Here is a 21,529-nt window from a genome sequence, read left to right as displayed (position 1 = left end):
CTCATGCACACACAGGATGTGGCGGCTGCATTGCCAATGGAGGCGGAATCGTTGTAGGCCCAGGTGCTCAGATTTGGGCGCACGTTAAAGAACCCTAGGTGGTCAAAATTTCTGGAGCCCTTCACTACGGCGTCTCTAATACTCAGGTTAATTGATATGTGGGTACGTTAAACCACCCCACATATCTATCAATCAATCATGCACACACACAAGGGCGCACACGTGGTAGGTGACCAATATAAAACTTTGAAATATATTTCGCACCTATACTGGGTACAGATAACAAGAAGAAAGACAAAAAGCCACATAACACCTTGATGAGGTCTGAGCTATTTTGTAACGTAAGGTGCACTGTTGCTTTTAGTTGTCTGCGATCTTTATAATCAAGCTTTTATCATATTTCAGGAGACTTTTTGCTGCTTGGTTGCGTAACCGTTAAGTGTGTCAGAAATTTATAATATCACTATTTCATTCGTATAACCATTTAAGTATAATGGTAAATATTCAACAAATGAATATAGAGAAGTGCAGAAGTACTCGCCGAAAGTTCATACCGTATGTTTTCTTTGTTTTATAATCGTCAAACGTTCAGTTATTTATTCAAGCGTGACTGCTGTGATATGCTCGTTTAGGGATTGTTTCAAAGGATAAGTTTTTGGAAGAGAGGTGGGCGCATAGTCCTAAGTACTTCATTGATGCCCTTCTGGGTGCAGTAGATGCTCTTGACCCAAGAGCATCTACTGCGCCCAGATATAGTGACAGCTCCCTGCTTACGTCCCGGCTGTCGCTGTAACTTGCCGCCTGGACACTCTTGACACATAGCAACAAGGGATTTCCATTATCCCAGACGTCGCCAACTCTGGCAGAAAAAAAAGGGGGCTGGCTTCTTAGAAATAAGATCGTAATAATGGCAGTTGGCCAGTGTTGTTTGCTGGATGGCGAGAATGTAAGGCTTTTTTTTTTCGCTTTGAGTGAAACATACTTGATTGCACCTAGACATTGCTGGCTTAGAATGGCGAGTCAACTATATTTATCAGAACTGAAGTTTAGGAGTTACGAAAGGTTGCTGTAACATTTACAGGGCAGTGAAAGGATAAGCAAGAAAGACAACACCGAGTGGAACTATAGCTAGGTATGTTTCTTGAGAATCGACAAGGGTGCTGTGGTTTGTTCACTTTCGCAGTGACTTGGCCCCAGCGGCTAAATTTTCACGAGTGCTGTGATACTGCTATAGAGAAAGGTTTGAAGGCGCCAGCATCTATCACACAGTTAAAATCGTACTTGCCTTGAAGTTATTGCGAACGAAAATCTTCTACCAGCCCCTTAACTCCATCGTGTCTTGCTTGCTTCGACTGGTCGCGGAAGACAGATGGCCGCCAAATACCTCGGCAGGCATTGTTTCTGTTCGCAAAAAAAAGTCTATGTTGTCCGAGCTGAATAGCAGGAGCTCCAGTCAGCGCGGCTTTCAGCTTTTGTGAACAGTACACGCAGGCATGCGCTTTCACAACGCAGCGATCGTCTCCGCTCGTTAAGTTCACTATGCACAAAAGAAAAATCACAGGTGTATTAAGACTATCTTGCACCTAATACTTGCGGTGCAACTGTTATTGCAGGTCATAACTGCGTTAGCGAAAACTCATACGTGGGAAATGGTGCACAGACATTTTCCTCCTACACGCAAAATTTGTGGCGTCTGCCACCGATAAACTGGTTGTATAGTTTCGCTTTTGCCCAGACAGATTCGGAACTGCTACTGTTGTCTTTTTAAATGTGAAGCATTTCTTAGCGAACTTCGGCTACTTCGAGCGTATCTATCTACCTATCTATCTATCTAGCCCCTTACGTTTGGGTGCTCTCGTGGTCACCTCCGTAACTTGGCGTGAACCAAAAATAGCATGGGAAGGTAAGATGGCTTGACGATTATGACGCGCTGATCAAGAGATGAATAATGTCACAATCGCATCACGTACGTCGTCAAACACTTCTCACAAGACAGTGGCACATACCCACTGGCGGGTATGTGCCTTTATTATGCGGGTATGTGCCAAAGGTGATAGACAAAGTCTCCCCAGGAACGACAATATCCCACATGGGCAATTTTAATGCGCGAGCGTTAAGTACTCGACATCGGCAGCGTCGATCCAACGAATGCAAAGAATAAAGGTCAGGGTTCCAGCTGAAATCGAACCCAAGCATTCTGCGTGGGAATGAAGCATTTTACCACAGAGCTATGCCAAGTCTTGGAAATGATTTTCAAATAGACGTTTATCTTTGTTAAACGTCAATCGTGGTTGCAGTGCTGCCTACACAATTTTATAAACATTGCATATGTACTCCTTTGATAGAATCTTCACATCAGGCTACTGCCAATTGTGGTTAGTCGCCATGCGCTGAAGTTGATTCGTGTAGTAATGTCCAGGGCCAGCATCCTCGGGAACATCTGCGCTTCATATCAGCTTCTGATGTTGCTGATACGCATGTTCCAGTTGGCATCGTTGCGCGAGTGCAAATATCTGGTTATATAAACTTCTGCAACTCTTCAAGTTATGTCTGTGCGTGCAACATATGTACATATATTTAGTGTCAATTCATGACGCGTCACACAATACATAGAGCGAATTTCTTCGGGCGAACAGGAGCAAGGGCAGCGAGCAGCCAGAGCAGCACACGGGAGTAACGGGGACGTGCGCTTTCGTTCCGCGAAACATTCGCGCTGCTCCGGGAGCAGAGAAAAGGGAGAGAGGGCGTGATGTCACGGGTCATGTGACCAAACTTTTCCTGCGCTTGCTTTTCGGAGCATTTCGCGCGCTTTCGTTGTCCGCAGGAAGTTATTCCGCGCCAGTTTCGCCAGATACGTGCCGGTGGCTTTGTGTCTGCCTTCCTCATGGAGATGAATGATGAAGCTGACTGGATGTTCATGGCAATGCTACAGGGGTCAGCTCTACGCGCTACACCACGTAAGCATTGTGTCTCGCAAAAATTAGCTACGAGCGATAACAGCGTCATTCTAACGGCTTTGTTTGTGCTCACTACAGTCGTTATCGATGCCTTGGCCGCGCGGGAGAGCATTGACGAGAATCCCCATGGTAAGCGCCAATAACTAACAAGCACAGGCCATATTTTGCAATAATTTTGCCAGTTTTTTTTAATTTTTTGTGCTGAATGGCCCATTTCAGGTATCGGGAGCGTCGCGGTGTGTGAGGAAACGACGGACGAAGACGGAGCACGTAATTTGCGTATGTATGCGTCACGGGGCCGCACTTTTGTGCTGTACTGTCGAACTTTCTTCTGCCGTTTATCGTCACTTCTACTGGTTGACGTTTTGAAATTATTTGCATGTCTGTTTGAGTATACAAAACAAACCTCTTTATATTTGCGTTCAGCAAGGGCTGATGACATGTTACATTCTGCGTTAGAACGGTGGTTCGGGCTAGTTGGTGGTGCATACTGAAATTCGAAACAGCGCGAAAAGACGGGACAGGGGAAACGACGACACCAGCGCCTTGTGTCATTGTGTCCCCTGTGCCGTCTTTTCGCGCTGTTTTGAATTTCAGTATGGTACATTTATCGCACCCGGAGGCGTTTACTTCGCGAACAGAACACCTTAATCATTTCAGGTCGCACAGATCAGGCACCTCAGCAGAGTTTTCACACTCGCACTTATTTTGCACGTGCAGAAACCACCAGTTCATCAACCGCCGGCGAGATGGAAACGGGCCCAGCGCCACAAGGGAAAAGAGGTGGCGGAGGTGAGCTTCTACCGCTGCAGTGCCCCACACATGTGCTTTAAGCAAGCTTGCCTTATTTCTATTTCAGCTCCTGAGTGGACACCAGGGGAAATTAAACTCCTATTAGAATAATACTATAAATACTTCCCTCAAGTTGGCCCTTTCAAAACGTTTAAGAACAAGATGCTTTTTAAACAGGTTTCCCAGGATCTGGCTGATCTGCTTGGATGCAGCAAAACGCCACAGCAATGTGAAAATCGCGTAAAAACGGTAAGGATGTGAAAGAGAAAAGCGTGCGATAATAACAACAAGTCCTGTGCTCAACCTTTCCCCGCCCCATTCGACGATGAAATGCGAAAAATTGAAAGCATTGACGACAGCCTCGAGCCTGATGTCCAAAGGGACTCTTATGAAGCGACGTACAAGGCAACTTTATCAAGTTCCGGCAGCTCAGCTGATGTACCCTCAACTTCACCTGCAATCTCCAGTACTCCGGCGAGTGGTTCAGACAGTGGGCAAAGCACAAAAGGGCCAGCAGATACCAAGAAAAGGGAAATTCGCGCTAGTAGCAGTCGTATGCAGCAGATGCAATATTTTTTTGACCAAATGCGAGCTATTAGTTCAGAGCAAGCGGCTCGCAGGGAAGAGCTAGAAAAAGAAAAGGAAATGAGGTGCGCCGAGCGGCGAGCTGAGCGCATTCAAGAACGCCAGGAGCGCCGCAAGATGCACGAAAACAAATTTCAGCTCATCCGCGAGGCCCTGGGGTTCAAGCAATAAAGTGGTGCACTTTGGAAAAACACGTTTTCATGACTATTTATTTCATACTCAACCATAATGTCCCTGAACATTGGCAAAATGAGATGCTGCTTAAGCGTTGCATTTAATGTTTGAGCACGATATGCTTCCATTAAGACAGATATTGTGGCTGCCTCCTCTTTAGCCCCATCTTAGATTTCAGTCTTTCTCGCTTAACCTCTGCAAGCGCCCGTCAGAGGCTCTCTTATCTGGATGGTCCGCTGTGGACTCTGGCTCCACTAGGGTTCGGATCATTAGCACCCTGAGAGTTCAGATGCATGCCTGGAACTAGACCATCAGGCGAGTCACCGTTGTCAATGCAGATGTTGTGGAGGACAAAACATTCGAGGATAAATTTTGTCATGTTGTCTACTGTCGTGAGGTCAACACGCTGCAGCTGCCAAAACCTACCCTTTAACTCCCCAAACGCATTTTCAATTAGCACTCGGGTAGATGAAAGTTTGGCATTAAATGCCTTGTCAGAGGCATCGAGGCTTCCGTAGTCGCGAACGGGAGTTATTAGGTACTCGCGAGATGAGTACGCTGCGTCCCCAAGAATGTGGTATTTCCCAGCGCAGAGTTGAGCCAGTTTCTTCGAAACGGTTGAAAGCCGAAAGATCCTGGCGTCGTGAGTTTTGCTGGGTGCACCTGTGCTGACATCTAGGAACCTCTTCCTGTAGTCGCATATTCCCTGCAGCGTCAAGGATGGGTAGTGGTGCCGATTCACATACACTGACCGCACTTTACCAGCAGGGCACCTGACCGGAATATAGCTTCCGTCAATGCAGCCAATAGTGTCCGGAAACCCTGAAACTTAAAAGTTTGAAATAAAATGTTAGAACGTTTCACAGAAAGAGCAAAAGGAGCTAACAAAGCAGCAAGTGAAGTCGCGCCCTAATTCAAGCTTCAAGCACAGCTCATTTTCACATGATTTCCTTGGATGTTGTTTTTGTACTTGTATCTGTTCGTTTTGTGCAGTACTAACGTAAATTCATTAGCATGGTTCCGTGCACAATAAAGCGTGAAATGCATTGACAGTTCTAGCAAAGGGTCATTACGCACAGTAGCCGAGAGCTTCAGCTTTAGATGTTTTCGCAAACTCTACTACGTGCAGGTGTAAAGAACTTGCAATGTAACTGAAACCAATGGCTTTGCGAGCTCTTCAACATCCCCATGCAGCTTACAGCATAAATGATAACTCACTGCTTGTTCCAACCGTACTGTTATACACCAAATTCAAAGGTGTCCTGTATATATTATGTTTACCAGAAGTTACATTGCCTTTATGAATAAAACGCAGCTTTGAAGAATCATTCCGATGAAAGCGACTGACACGCTGCTTTGATTAAGTCAAAAACATTTTTGCAGTTGAAATTGAAAGTGGGGTTTTTATTACCTGCTTAAAGTCGTTGGAAAGTTTCTCCATGTAATCTGGGAAGGTCACGATGCGGGGGGCGATGTCGAGAAGGAAATTCATGACTCGATATATCATCCTGTGGTGCGTGCTTTCCCCAACTTCAAAACGTCCTGCAACATCCCGTATGCAGGATTTGTTGGCGGCATACCTGCAAGAAATGTGATAACTCTATAATAATCCTAAATGGTAAACAAGCATTTTATGTTGCCAACAAGCATTGAGCGAAGTGTCGGAAAAATCCACATCTGCCCAGTTGTCTGACCAAGCTTCAGAGCACATTTGGTGCAGACGTGCAGTATTTTACCCCTAGAATGCCTTAAAACAGCACATGCAAGAATTGAATGAAAAAAATGAGAAAATAGAATCCAGTGCGATTCGGGAACTGAAATGCGCGTGCAGCAAAAAAGCGATTACTTGAGCCTGGGACTATCGGAACGTCAGTGGCACGTAAAAGCGAATTCCGGGCGCCATAAGCATTTAGTGCAAAATCTGTTGGTAAACCTTCACGCGGCGTATTATTGCATTCAAGTTCAGGCTTCGCTTCCGGGAACATGTGCCATGAATTTCATGCCCTTAAAATTTCGGCAGGTGTCTTGTAGACGTGAAATTACCCCCTCCCCCCCCCACACTCACCCGAGACCATGTTAATTCTTGCGAGGTCATATGCGCGCATTTGTCCTTCAATTTCTACGTACACATGTGAAGTTTACGTGAGCTCTAAGGCGTCGTGATATGCGCGCCGTAATCGTGAAGCTCGGCAACAAATGCAGGCCCGAACTCTCTCACCATTTCCTGCTTTTGCATATTAGTTTCTGACCCCTCCACTTTCTGAATTCTCATCTGTTTAACTACACCTCCTGCATCCTGATCTCTTGCTTTTCTTCCAGCACAACTCCGCCAGCACCCGGTCGATGCGATGCGTACGCTGCCGGGGCGCGTCGGCGAGCACGTACGACAATTTCACACGCCTGAGTTTGTTGCAGACCTTCACGAGTAGGGCACTCATCTCACAACTAAGCTTCTCTCTTTACTGCTATATAATTGTAATACTTCACCATAGAAAGGACAGGACATGCTCTTCAGGGGACTTGGGGGGTAGGCCTCCGTGGTCTCTTCTTGAAGGGTAGTGCGGCGACTTCGCGAATTCGGCAGCAAGCGCATTTGCAACCGACCGTGACAGTCGGAAGTTTCTGCGAAACTGGCGAGGTAAAGAGAAAAAAAAAGCAGGCCGGTTATTGATTACGCGTTTTAAGTACAATGCAGCGGCTCACCTCTTCGTCAGAATACGCGGCAACCGTCTTTTCCAGGTACAACTCAACCTTCGGTCACTGCTCCGGCGGAGAGAACAGGTACTCGAACATAAACTCATACAACGTCAAATCGTCGTCGTCATCGCTGCTGCTGCTGCTGTCCGAGGATGAGCTTGCGCTTGAACCTGTGGAGCTTTCAGCATCTAAAAGTAGCAGCTATTCCTCGTCCAGACGGCGGCGCTTAGCTGCTTCCGAACGCATTGAACGACTATCGCGGCTGCCGGATTCCGCCATTTTTTCTCCGCCACCCCGGGGATAAAACCAGAAGTGACGTAAAAGAGGTCATGTGACTTCCTCGGCGTTCCCTGTTACTCCGCCGCTGGCGACGGAGCACCGAGAACTGCTCTCGGCTGCTCTCGGCGCCAAAAAAGTGCTCCTCCTCGACCAATGAAACACAACGTCCCTGCTCCTGCCTGACCACTGGAAGGCGCCAGAACTCGCGAGAGCACTCTGAGTGCAGTTAGAAGTGCTCCTGTTCGCCCAATAGAAAGCGCTAAAAATTTCAAAACGGTCACATTCCCTCCACATCCTTCGCATAGCGTCGATTCCCAGGTACGTGGGATCTGCCCAATATTTTTCTTTTACCCTGTGGTTAACTCTGGTGAACCCTGTTCACTCAGCATACAGGCACATTGATGATCCTTTCAGTATTTAAAGTTTAGTTAGGTTCAGTTGGTTGCTCTAAAAAAAGTTACATGATCAATAAATCTACAAGCGAGGATCCCAAAGTGAAAAAAAAACTGTAGTGGGACCATCAGGTAATTATACAAATATAGAACGTGTAAACTAACCCCACAAGTGAACAGAATAAAGAATGAAATTCAAAGAGAACATATAGGACGTCTACAGTGACATAAGTGGAACGCGAAAAAGAGCAGCAAAAAAAGCAAAGGTACAAATAAACAAAGTTAATTTGTCAAGAGGTGCGACATGAGTACGCTTAGTTCAGATAGTGATGTTTATGATCATTTTTAAAAATTCGAAGCGCAACACGAGACTTGATAGCTGTAAGCGAATCACCCCAAAGTAAAATGGCAGTGAACGCAGATGTTTTTTCGCCATGAATACTATGAACTGGTGGGTTGCGAAAAATCTTTATTAGTTGCAAATCTCGGCAAGTTTTATTGTGTGAAAAATAACGTGACATAAATGGAAGCGGAAGGTTGTTGGGAAGCAGTTTGCGGAATAAGACGATTACGTTGAATGGGAAAAATAAATAAACTGCAAGATATTGCAAGAGCGGAGTAATACAGAGGCATGGGAAGACTGTATGGAAGTAGAAGTGATTATGCGTACTGACTGATTTTGGATGTGTTTAATTGATGATAGCTGAACACATCAAAGTCATATGGTTTGAGTAAAGCGCACGGCTTTCCCCATGAAGCGATACCTTAGGTAATGTGGCTATGAGTGAAAGCAGAATACAACACTTGCCGAGCCTCCCGAGAAGAAAAGCAGGGCAAGCTTCGATTAAAGCTCGGATGTTATACGTAGTCTTCTGCCTGTAAAAATGGACGTGGCAGCCAAATCTAAGGCTAGGGTTTAGATGTATGCCGAGAAAAGTGACATCCCTGGAAACAGGTATAGAATGAGACCCAAGTTTTAGTTCGGGAATTACCATTAAGGGTGTTTGAGGAGGCTGAAACACCGTATTTTTTGTTTAAATGGACTTAAAACTAATTAGTTATTTATAAACCAATCCATAATGTTACTCAATACAATATTCAGCCTTGGAATAAGAAAAGTAATAGATTTATTGGACGAAGATATGATAATGTCATCAGCGTACAAGATGCAATGATCGTGTTGGAGGAGTTAAGAGAATCTAGAATATTGTTAGTGTATATTATGAAAAGCAGAGGACCTACAACTGAGCTCTGTGGTACACCCTTGTTAATGCCCTTCGTTGCCGAATATGCGTAAGCTACGTGTAATGTATATTGCCTGTCAAGTAAATGGTTTTTTAGAAATGTTAGCGCAGGGCTGGTTTTGTCATAACACTCAAGTTTATCAAACAGCACTTGATGGTTAATTGTTTCAAAAGCTTTAGTAAAAATGTAAGAAAACAGATCTTACTAAATTTTAAAAAACAATTCACTTTCAATGTAGTCAGTTAGAGACAAAAGAGTAACATTAGTAAAACTTTCAGAGCGGAAGTAAAACTGGTTATTTTTTAACATATGAAATTACGTTAGGTTGTTAATAAGACGTTTGACAAATGATTTTGCAATGGGTTTACTAAGGCAGGAGAGAATATATAGTGATTTGGGGGATTGTTGGTAATCATTTGTTTGTCACCTTTAAAAAATGGGAACAATCTTAGCAGTTTTCAAGCAAGAAAGAAATAAGTCTTTTTAAAACGTCAGGTTTAAAACGTTACACAGCGTGTCTGAGATGAAACGTGCAACTAGTTTTAAACTTCCAATGAAGATGCTATCTAAACAAGGCCCAGAATTTTCGGATTCTTATTCGCTTGATTTACTTTTAGCCAGGAGAAAACTCAGAACCTCCACGTTGACCTTAGCAGCAGCATGCTCCCTTACCCCAGTAATAAATACAGGTCAGTAATAAATACAGTCACACGTCATATTAGAAGAAAACAAATCCTTTTAGTGGCACGCACTCAGGTAATTCATCTCAATTATACTATCAATAAAAATTCCTTCTCGTTTCTTGAGAAATCTTGCCTTTCACTCTTGCTAGCACCCTGGTCTCAGATAGCGAGGGTGCGCAGCTGCACTCCCTGCAGTGTAACGAATTATTTAAACAAGGTGTCCCCCTCAAAGACGCCGTATGGTCTAACAAACTATTGTTTGCACAAAGACGTCTTTGAGGGGTGAACGGCGAGACGCGTCATCCGAAATTGATGGTTTAGCGAACATGTGCTTTTCTGGGTCTCCAATGCCAGAGTCCCATGAGGACCGAAATGCCAGAAAGCGTGGGCAAACAAATGTTATCTTTCTTCTTCCTTTTCTCTTAATAGTACTGTTTCTCGCACGCGCCCCTCACTCTCGCACAGAGCGGGACACCCCTTTTCATACCGCTTATCAAAGCCAAATCCTTGCGTGGAGAGAATGTATTCTATGAAAGCTATTTTTATTGTTTTGCGGTGCCATCTGCGTAAAAAAAGAACTCAGTGAAAAGAATTAGGATTAAAAAATGGGACAAAACACAGGGACGTAACTTTTAATATGCACAGGTCACAGTTAACTAGAAATCAAATGCAGAAACACGGCTATTAAAAGACCTAGTGGAATTTGGCTCATATGACGATTGTTTACACGGGAAACGAATCAGGCTGCCTTATTTGCGCTGCTCACACACGCCTTCTTATAGCGTGGGTGATCCTAACTCGTGTTTGGCGAACGCGGTACAAACTGCGTGGGTCAGCTCCGCTCACATTCAATAGAGCAAGGGTTAAAGCTGCTGAATTCGCTGCTTTAATACATGTCAGAGCACTTTTAAAAGAGCCCACACATATGGTCTAAAGTCTGCTGAACCTACGCGTTTAGATACAACTCCTATAACCGACTCCTAACTCGTGTTTGGCGAACGCGGTACAAACGGCGTGGGTCAGCTCCGCTCACATTCAATAGAGCAAGGGTTAAAGCTGCTGAATTCGCTGCTTTAACACATGTCAGAGCACTTTTAAAAGAGCCCACACATATGGTCTAAAGTCTGCTGAACCTACGCGTTTAGATACAACTCCTATAACCGACTCCTCTGAGGTTTCAAGCACCGCAACAGGACATAAGCCAAATGCAAAGATTCTTTCGCTCGAGCAGCGGAGAGCCTAATTTGACGCACGAAATAAAGGAATAACAGAAACAAAGAAATTATAGAAGTTTTGGCTTTGTTGACCTCTGGGCGAACTCCCTCAAGCTATAGGAATGAAGATTATGGCAGCGACGCTGCGCTACATTGTCCAAGGTGTGGCTAGATCTATCAAATTTCTTGATGAGACACTAAAAGGAAAAGATGGCACTTGTGTATATTCCAGCCGCAGCACATCGCTCTTCACCTATTGTGGAATGATGTGATTTGTCCAAGCTTTGTTTTGTCAGTGTCACACAGGTCCCGTTAATTAGGGAGGCGATCGCCGGGCTAATTCCAAGGGCCGAAGTATCGGCCCCCCGAACCGCACCACGAAAGCGTGGACAATTTAGAAGTGGTCCTATCTGGCGCGCCAGCGGACGCTGGCTGTGGCCCAAAGAACAAGTCAGAGCCGAGAGTTGATAAACAAACGAAATTATATTCTCAATAATGGCAGATCAAAAACACACCCAAGTATGCACACTCCACAATAGTTGAGTACAATATGTCAAACACCAAACAACGTACCACACAGTAAAATCAGCCACACTCGAAACAACGGACTCAGACAACAATACACACTACAATGCAGTCGCATGCATTGAACAACCAAGACACTTAAAGACTAAAGAGATAGGAAACCTACTAAGTCCAAAGTTCTTGGAACAAAAGTCTGAATGATACTCTTCCGAGAATCACTCACTCAAAGTCCAGCGTTGTTGTCGTTCCGCGATCCCGAAGTTTCTCTTCCAGGAAACCTCGCCAAAGTTTCTCTTCCAGGAAACCTCCCTTCTTCAATTGGCCACTCTCCAAGCTTCAAACTTCCTCGCCGGAAACACGTCGGCTTCACACACGCAGCCGTTGCCACGCGTCTTCGCTCGATAGCGGTAAACACACGCTCTTGCCTGTAGCTCGAGCCTTCACCCCTCAGGTGGAAATCCTCTTCTGCTTTGTCCCTACGGACAAAACCTTCGTCGACTACACGGCGGTATACCCTACGCGCTCTGGCGCTAACTTCCGTCTTGTCCCGATCTCTCGTCTCCGCTGCTCGGTTAAATACCTTCCGCACGACATTCCAGAAAGTTCTCATTTCGTCGGCGCGATGCGCAGCGAAGGCTGGGGGATAGCGCGAGACTGTACGAGGGCCGTCCCCGACAGATGACTCAACCCAGTAAAACACGCCCCTTTCCTTCTAGAAATTTCCAGGGCTTGCTCGGCCGCCAATGTGGGGTGAGGAGGTTCGTCGGCGAAGCCACACTTCCGAGAGGAGAGGCTCGCGCGCCCAGGGAGCCTTTAGATGTTTGTTTTCTTTTTCTTTCTTTTTCATTGACCTCGCGGCGTCACTCCGGTGGTTCGTCACCCTTTTTGAGCGCTCGTTCTGTGACACTGCCCCCCACTTTAAGAATATTATCTCATAATATTCAAAACCACACAAACGAGCGTGAACAGTCACCACACACTCTCACAGACAGTAACACAATCCGGCGCTCATGACACTTCACATTCACAACAGATCACTCAATACAACTGTAATTTGTAATTCAATTCCACGACACATTAAATATAGCCACAGGTACATGACTACAACACTTCATCACATATTCCAAACAATACAAATGTATAAAGCTCTCTCATTACAACAATTACTATACTCAAATCATTACAATACATCACATCACCGTAACAAACATTTTGACTCACTCAACATACAGTTGCGACACAGGACAACAAGAAGATTACCACAACATATGGCACTCAGCCCTGCCAAACACAATTCGATCCCACCTCAGCACCTATCCTGTGTATTTCGAGCGGCGCTTGCACCCTTTCTTGCGGTGCTCTCTCGACCTCTTCTTATTGTTTTTGCTCGTTTTGTTCCGGCGAGCCCCTTCCAACGACGCTATCTGAGGCGGCGTCTCAGCCATCATTGTCCCTTCCGACACTGCTAACGGGTCATGACGCTCAACTGATCCTGCCCGGTTATTCACCCGCTTGTTCACGTCCCGACATTTGGCCTGGCTGGCCAACTCCGTGTCCTTTGCACTGTCGGTCGGTTGAGGTCGTGCCGACGTAAGTCAAGCTGCCCAGCACGTGAGCTCATTCAACTCGATCATCTTCTCATTCGCTGTCTCTTGCGCCGCGGCTTCACCTTGGGCTCTAGTGAGATCCGTCACGGGATGCTCCTTCACTGTATCTCGCGGTCGCTGGGTTGGCGAGGGCTCTATCTTAGGGTCTTCTCCCAAACATTCCGGATCATTCGGTCCTCACGCCCCGTCGATGTTTCCGATGACAAGGTCGTAAAGGGGGGTCGTCATACATAGAGCGGTAACCTTCCCACTGAAGTACGGGGTTCCCACCTCAATCTCTGCTTCGGGAAGCATCCGAACCGTACGGTCAATTAGGCAAACCGGTTTCATTTTGCCTTTTAACTCACTTTCCCGTACCAGATTTCTCCGCACGAAAACAGTGGAGCTGCCGGTATCTCTTAACACCGTTATCTTTTCGTCTGCAACTTTTCCAGGCAGCGTTGGCATTCCCTTCGAAACACCGGTTTGCTGTATTGCCATTACCGCACCCACAATAGGAATTTTCTCCCCACTTTTCAACTCTACGAATCCAGCTGTGACGGCCTTATCATCGGATTTCGGTGCTTCTAGCACACAGGACACCTGGTGAGTTTGACTCGCTCCGTTTCGACATGCGTCTGCTTTGTGCCCAGTCTGACCACACTTGAAACATTTTACAACCGTAGGGCTCGTAAAGATCACTCGACAGTTTTTCGCGCGATGACCCAGTCGGTTACTCAGAAAACATCGCGGAATGCTCTCTGGTGCACGCTTCTTTTCTTCGGGAGCCAATTTCTTCGACTCCTCGGGACAATCCTTCTTGACCTTGGCTAAATTAGTGCCACCTTGCGCTTCCAAGAATTGATCAGCCAATTCAAGCATGTCTTCAAGTGAGTCAACCTTCTTCTCTTTAAGTACAGCGACAGGCTTGGGGGGCAACTAGTAAGAAATTGTTGTCTAATTAGGAGCTCTCTAAGTTCATCGTACTCCTGCGGTGTTCCTGAAAGTTCAATCCATCTGTCGAAATAATTGCAAAGTCGGGCGGCATACTGCGTAGCCGTTTCAGCATCAGCTGGTTTTCCTGTCCGAAATCTGTCCCGGAAACCTTCTACAGTGAATTTAAATCGCTTCAGCAAAGCAGCTTTCACCTTTGCGTAGTTAGCTGCATCAGTCGGCGTCAGCCTACAGTACACACTGAGCGCTTCACCACTCAAGCAAGTACTCAAAGCAGTTGCCCATTGATGTTCCGGCCAATTTTGGCTCCTAGAAATCGTCTCAAATCGGTGAAGGTACGCGTAAAGGTTGTCCTTCCTTTCCTCAAACGCGACGAGCAGCTTGCTTGGGTTCAAGCGGAAGCTATGATTTTCCCGTTCGCAGCTTTCAACTCTAGCTTGGACGGGAGTTTCACTTCGGTGTTGCAAACGGAGCCGCTCGAGTTCCATCTCGTGCTGCCGCTGCCGTTCCCTTTCAGCCATCTCCGCTTCTCTTTCTTCTTTCAGCTGTCGCTCCCTTGCTTCTCTTTCTTCCTTGAGCTGTCGCTCCCTCACTTCTCTTTCCTCCTTCAGCTGTCGCTCCCTCGCTTCTCTTTCTTCTCTCGCCCTTTCGGCTGCCAACCTCTCTCGTTCTAACTCAGCTGCTTTTTCTTCCTTGGCTCTCTCAGCTGCCAACCTCTCTCTCTCCACCACCTCTTTCTCATTCTGGCTTACCCATTTCCGTAGTTCGGCGCCAGAAAGTCCCATCTTCTCACCAAGCGCAACTAACTTTTCGAGATCCATGGTGTCTCACAAATAAAGTCTTGCCGCGTATAAAAAGTATCTGCCTAAATCAGTCTATCGGAACACTCCCCTGCACTCGTTAATGAGAACACTGAACAACACACATAATCGTTCCGATAGCACTATCAACAACTCGAGGCTCTTTCTCACTACTTTGGACACACTGTGCACCAAAAGGTCCTGTGTCGCGGACGCCAGATTAATTGTCACACAGGTCCCGTTAATTAGGGGGGCGATCGCCGGGCTAATTCCAAGGGCCGCAGTATCGGCCCCCCGAACCGCAACAAGAAAGCGTGGACAGTTTAGAAGTGGTCCTATTTGGCACGCCAGCGGACGCCGGCTGTGGCCCAAAGAACAAGTCAGAGCCGAGAGTTGATAAACAAACGAAATTATATTCTGAATAATGGCAGATCAAAAACACACCCAAGTATGCACACTCCACAATAGTTGAGTACAATATGTCAAACACCAAACAACGTACTGTACAGTAAAATCAGCCACACTCGAAACAACGGACTCAGACAACAATACGCACTACAATGCAGTCGCATGCATTGAACAACCAAGACACTTAAAGACTAAAGAGATAGGAAACCTATTCAGTCCAAAGTTTTTGGAACAAAAGCCTGAATGATACTCTTCCGAGAATCACTCACTCAAAGTCCAGCGTTGTTGTCGTTCCGCGATCCCGAAGTTCCTCTTCCAGGAAACCTCGCCAAAATTTCTCTTCCAGGAAACCTCCCTTCTTCAATTGGCCACTCTCCAAGCTTCAAACTTCTTCGCCGGAAACACGTCGGCTTCACACACGCAGCCGTTGCCACGCGACTTCGCTCGATAGCGGTAAACACACGCTCTTGCCTGTAGCTCGAGCCTTCACCCCTCAGGTGGAAATCCTCTTCTCCTGCTTTGTCCCTACGGACAAAACCTACGCCGACTACACGGTGGTATACCCTACGCGCTCTGGCGCTAACTTCCGTCTTCTCCTGCTTTGTCCCTACGGACAAAACATCGCCGACTACACGGCGGGATACCCTACGCGCTCTGGCACTAACTTCCGTCTTCTCCCGATCTCTCGTCTCCACTGTTCGGGTAAATACCTTCCGCACGACATTCCAGAAAGTTCTCCTCATTTCTTCGGCGCCATGCGCAGCGAAGGCTGAAGGATAGCGCGAGACTGTACGAGGACCGTCCCCGACAGATGACTCAACCCGGCAAAACACGCCCCTTTCCTTCTAGAAATTTTCAGGGCTTGCTCGGCCGCCGATGTGGGGTGAGGAGGTTCTTTGGCGAAGCCACGCTTCCGAGAGGAGAGGCTCGCGCGCCCGGGGAGCCTTTAGATGTTTGTTTTCTTTTTCTCTCTTTTTCGTTGACCTCGCGGCGTCACTCCGGCGGTTCGTCACCCTTTTTGAGCGCTCGTTCTGTGACAGTCGGCTCCGTTTAGAATTTAGGGTAGCTTTGAGAGAAGGCAAAGTTCAGGAAAGATTAAAAACTTCCATCAACTTATATCTTTTCAGACGGTAATGCAGGTTTTTTTATGTTTAAAACAACTATCTTGGTTTGAGCCTGTGAAACTCTTGAAGAAGGAGATGCCATTTGGTTTGACAAAAGCCACACAAAAGTTTTAATAAATAAGTGAAAAGCCGCAAATTACGCAAAACTTAACATTTAATAAACAGCTGACTTGACGCGGTCAGCTTTTGTCTACTTTTGTCTACACACAGAACTACAGCTGAACCTTCATCCACGATAGGTATTCCTGACGTAGATGAGCGGTGAAGTAGATTAGGATATCAGCTCAGACTCACCAGCACTTTGAGGTTCGGCGGATGAACAAGCCGGCACCCGGTGGCTCCAACTTCTAGACGCAATTGTGATCCACTCACACATGTCTGGAAGCCAAAAATCATTTTAAAGACGATATCTCTGCCCGGACCTTCGATGCAAGAAATTTAGTCTGTGTTATTAGCAATAATTGAGGTCAGCTTATTACAGAAATAATTGGTCATTAGCAATTATCAATTTTTGATCAACTTATAAAACAATTATTGTGCATATCTGAAGCAACATAACAGCACGTCTATATTCTGTATGTTTTTTTACTACAAAAAGCATACATAAGCCATTCTTAAGACCGTAGCGTTTATCACTCTGTGCTGACCACGCAACTCTTGTACGAAAAGGCTAATTTTTCAACGCTTTGCGAAGACGACATGGTGGTGGCACCTATTCGTCGCCTTGCGTTCAACACCTTGTCTCCTCCGAGATAGACGCGGACACCACGCGCTTCATTTTCCAAGATAACTGCCAGATAGCGCTCATATTTCACGTGTGACGTGAAACATAAGCGCTTTTTTCTCATTCCGCATTCCCCGATTTTCTTCCACAGAACATCAAATAAACATTTTGTTCACTTTCTCTAGACGCAATACTATCATCTTTCGACGACATTTGCAGTGTAACATGCAGATACAAGGCCAATTGTTTTCGTACTTTATGAAGTGATTCTCCTTCTCTCCTTCCGAAAGACTTATAGTACGCCGGTAGCCCTTGTCGTGCTTATTGTGGAAGGAGGGATGGCGGTAGGGCTACAGGCTTCCTAGTCACTTAAGAGAGAGGGGGGAAAGAAATTAGCCCGACATATTGATTCGATAGAAAGGGGGCGCTGAGACTTGGGGGAATCGCAAAGTCAGCCCCATCAAATAATATAGCACGAAAAGGGTGCGCTGCGACAAACTTTCACCCTGCCGAAAGGGGAACCCTGCCCACACCCATGAAATTGCCAACGCACTGCCTCCGGTACCGGCTTATCTTTTACCAAGTGAGAACGTGATGTGATGGCGTCATTATTGATGTGCACTGCGTGCAAAAAAAAACTGGGGGCAAGCATACGGGGACAAGTGCAGTGGGCGTCTGCTTGTCGTCCGTGTTCTGTACCTGCGTGGTATAAAACGGCCATTGATCACGCACCGAGTGATCCAGTGGTCCACTTTAGCGTCCTTTTGTGATTTCACGCTGGGTGACTTCATCATTACGTGACAACTATTGTCAATCTGTAGTGGTCTGAATAACGCGCTTTCTTAGAAGCGCTGTTGTGCAGGCCTGTTCTATCGCTTTGCATATTAGAGAAGCAGTCAACTGAACCTGTTGCAGTTCACAGCTAACAGGTCAGAAGCAGCATATTTGCGATCGCTACTATCTGCATAGTTTTTCAGGAGAGCGATATAAGTAATATGCTTTTAACTACGAAGCCTCATTAAACTGATAACCACCACGCAAGCATAAGAGAGGTAGCGTCTGATGTTAGACAGAAAATAAAATATCACTCGGACACATTGCTCCTCTCCGGATGCATATAATTAGTTCAAACGCGAAAGTATGGAAGCTTACAAATTTGCATTGAGGGACCTGGGCACGCTTTAAACCTTTTAGCTTGGCGTATGCAGTCGACAGCGTTCAAGAAGCTGCGGAATTTCACATATGAACTCCCTAACATTGCGAACTGTGGAAGTTCGCATGCTGTATCTGCATGCACTTACGTTGGTGATAAACAGATTCTCGTAACATAAGCGAAGCTTCCTTATTCAGTGTCAAGTACGTCAAATATTGTAAATACGAGGATCTGCAGCGACGCAAAATTGCACAACACATCGCTCAAGTTCACATTCGCTAGACTAAGGCTACATTTCGTGGACGTTTGAATTGCAAAGCACCAATAACTCAACGGCGTTGTTTTTTTGCGCAAACCACAGAATTACCACACGAAAGTACCCATGTTTGTTGAGATTTGGCTTTCGTACTTGATAGAAAATCTTAATTTTATTAGACTAACTTGTTCCGGCATTTCTCGCTAAATATATGAGCGTGTTAATTTGTTGAAAAAAATTATGGCCAACTGAAAAACGAAAACGTTTGTGCAATGGCACAAAATTAGAGTCTCCGAACTACGGCAAAAAAAAAAAACGAATTTCAATGTGTACATGAAAATATATATTTCGTCACTGCTCACACCACTACTGCAAAAAATAGTGTGCAGTGACCGCCCGCAGAAGCGAGCAAAAAATTCAACGCACGAGTTTACAAGTGCAATGTGTTCGTCAAAAGAATATTTTTTGCAGTCCCAATCGTTTCATAAGAAGTTCGCTGAACTTGCTGCATGGCAATTTAATGGATACCTGGCGCCTTACTGAATAAAAGTAAATTACATTGCTGCTTTTCCGCGACACGGTGCCCACATGACTGACTTATATAGTCAAACAGACGGTCCAGGCATAAAGAACTTATGCAGTAATTTCTAATATCAATGAAATTATTACCGTATTAAGTGAATGCATTGCGACTGAGACGATAGTGGTGAACGAGCACGAACATTGTATTCAGTTCGGCGTTCTTGTAGAAAATTTTAGTACGTTAGCTAGGTCATCAACGGAAATAGGGGCAAGCGCCTAATCTATCACGAAAACTGTACTCGTGGGCATTCGCATATTTTCGCGAACAGAAGGAGGAGTTTCAGAGTTACAAAAAAAAACTTTCATTCAGAAAATAACTCGCGTTGTAAAACGTCACAGTTTCGCCGCGTAAGTGAAGTTGTGAATTCAACTGAAAAAAAATGGCATATATACACTGGCAGCGCCAGACTCGAATGAAGCGGAGAGCTTGGCAGCCTTACTTATTTTTTCAACTTTTCTATTTCTTTTCTCTTACTCTCTGTTTGTCTTTTTTGCGTGTTTTAGAATCGAAAGATTTCTTAGGGAGCTGAAAACACTATGAATGTTTCTATCTACGTATTTACATGCTCATCTCTCTCTCTCTAGCCACCTACGTTTGGGGGCACTCGTGAAGATCCCTCTACATCATCGAAACGTTTCCTCCTGACAGTAGCACATACTCGCCCGCGTGTATGTGCCACTAGAATATAAAATTGGGCGTCTTGGTAAGACACTATTAGTGACGTAGCGCATAAAATATGTTGATTGATTGATTGATTGATTGATTTGTGGGGTTTAACGTCCCAAAACCACCATTTGATTATGAGAGACGCCGTATTGGAGGGCTCCGGAAATTTTGACCACCTGGGGTTCTTTAACGTGCACCCAAATCTGAGTACACGGGCCTACAACAATTCCGCCTCCATCGGAAATGCAGCCGCCGCCGCCGGGAATGCATAAAATATGTGAAAAACAGGACAAGGAAACGGTCAAAGCGCTCACCTTTGTGCCTTCCTTCGTCCTGTGTCTCACGTATTTTACGGGCTACGTCATTAAAAAATGTCCCGCTGTCTGGCGGAAAATTTTGAACGACGAACGCGACAGCGTTGTGACTTATTCATCTCATGACTAGCGAGTCGTATTTGTCAAACTGCCTTACCCTCAATACTAATGTTAATTTACCCTTAGTCAAGCTGGTGGTCCCGAGAGAGCACAGACGCAGGCGGCTAGATAGATAGATGGATAGATAGACCGATACTTAGATGGACGCCTAAGTACTTGCAGTACGCAAATAAACGCTTCTTATTGTAAGTACCAAGGGAACTTACGCAGTGTCGACTCTTTGAGACTAAGTCTCACTATCCACACCGCCCCAATGTACACTGAATTATACCAGCTACCCGCACAAATTATGGACGGAATATGCTTCGCTACCAGGTGCCACTCACAATAAATCAGCTCATGGACGTGACGACGAAGTGTCGGTGTGGCAGAATGCCGAATGTTCGAGTTCCATGGTTTTTTTGTGAATATATTTATTTCGCCTGTCAAGCGTGGTATACTGCAGGTGTGCGTTAGAGGTAGAGCCCTACAGAAGACTACCGGACATCGGAATGACCACGGGTGTTGCTTCTAGGAAGCGCTACAACTCCGAGAGTGGCACTCACAGTGATGACACCAAAAACTACAACGTCAGCAGTGATGAATCAGGGGGCGACAACTTCGAGCTCGTCAGAAACCACAAGAGAATGAGACGACTTCTGAGCACGTCACCCAATTCGAGTGAGCCCATCATGCGATCTTCGCAGATAGCGAGGTATTAACCATCCTTTTCATGCCAGTTCTCGCTAGTGATGACGTGAGGCGCCTTAACAGGCAAGCCGTTTCTGTACAGCTAGAGACACTGGTGCCGAATGAAGTAAAAGAAGAAGTAAGAGTTAATAGCCGCAAGAACATCCTAGCAACTGACATCAATCATGTGACTGTTCTTGCAGATTGCGGGAGGTAACAGAACTTATCGGGATGAAAGTCCGCTCTCATATACCACTGGGCAAAGAGTGAGCACTGGGGTTATATATGATGTTGCCGAAGTGATTGCCAACTCGGACCTACAAGTCTTTATTAGGCCGGCTTCGGAAGATTTCATTATTGCAAGTATATGTCGTATCGGGACATCACAATGAGTAAGAAATACAATTAAGAGCGAATCAGTTACACACGTAAATGTGGGCCACTTCTGACACGAAGTTCGTCCTTTTATACCAAAACCACTTCAGTGCTGGAAGTGCATAGAGTTAGGTCACGTAAGGGGTGTGTGCATGAACTCTGCTATCTGTTCCCAATGCACTGGGCCCCAGGACAAGGACACGTGCCAGGCCACCACTTTGAAGTGCTCAAACTGCAATGGGCCACATGATGCC

General features: G+C 45.8%; 2 protein-coding genes and 1 long non-coding RNA gene across 4 annotated transcripts in view; 2 read left to right on the top strand and 1 right to left on the bottom strand.

The window, feature by feature from the left end:
- Positions 1 to 21,529, top strand: part of LOC119186547 (cardioacceleratory peptide receptor-like) — a 289,051-nt gene that overhangs the window by 126,465 nt on the left and 141,057 nt on the right. The window lies entirely within an intron of this gene.
- Positions 2,536 to 4,710, top strand: LOC142767037 (uncharacterized). Of its 2 annotated transcripts, XM_075868253.1 has the most exons (4): positions 2,536 to 2,957; positions 3,036 to 3,086; positions 3,177 to 3,236; positions 3,678 to 4,710. In XM_075868253.1, the coding sequence occupies exons 1-4, from the start codon at positions 2,885 to 2,887 to the stop codon at positions 3,788 to 3,790; spliced, it is 297 nt and encodes a 98-aa protein (XP_075724368.1). In that variant the 5' UTR covers positions 2,536 to 2,884; the 3' UTR covers positions 3,791 to 4,710. The 2 variants fall into 2 exon arrangements, with proteins under 2 accessions (XP_075724368.1, XP_075724367.1); XM_075868252.1 differs by having other exon boundaries at positions 2,536 to 3,086.
- LOC142767036 (uncharacterized) lies at positions 5,831 to 7,691 on the bottom strand. Its single transcript, XR_012884720.1, has 3 exons — positions 7,212 to 7,691; positions 6,996 to 7,138; positions 5,831 to 6,088 (listed from the first exon to the last, which is right to left on the bottom strand). It is a non-coding gene; the product is annotated as an uncharacterized LOC142767036 (long non-coding RNA).

This window comes from Rhipicephalus microplus, chromosome 7 (genome assembly GCF_043290135.1).
Source record: "Rhipicephalus microplus isolate Deutch F79 chromosome 7, USDA_Rmic, whole genome shotgun sequence".
Taxonomy (NCBI): Eukaryota; Metazoa; Arthropoda; class Arachnida; order Ixodida; family Ixodidae; genus Rhipicephalus; species Rhipicephalus microplus.
Note: the sequence above shows the minus strand (reverse complement) of the source record. Positions and strands in the feature narration are given on the sequence as shown.

Excerpts from the sequence above, each read along its gene's own strand:
- LOC142767037 (XM_075868252.1), top strand. The coding sequence starts at position 2,885 with ATGGAGATGAATGATGAAGCTGACTGGATGTTCATGGCAATGCTACAG. Across the intron at positions 3,087-3,176 it reads CATTGACGAGAATCCCCATG|GTATCGGGAGCGTCGCGGTG; the intron begins GTAAGCGCCAAT and ends GGCCCATTTCAG. Across the intron at positions 3,237-3,677 it reads AGACGGAGCACGTAATTTGC|AAACCACCAGTTCATCAACC; the intron begins GTATGTATGCGT and ends TTGCACGTGCAG.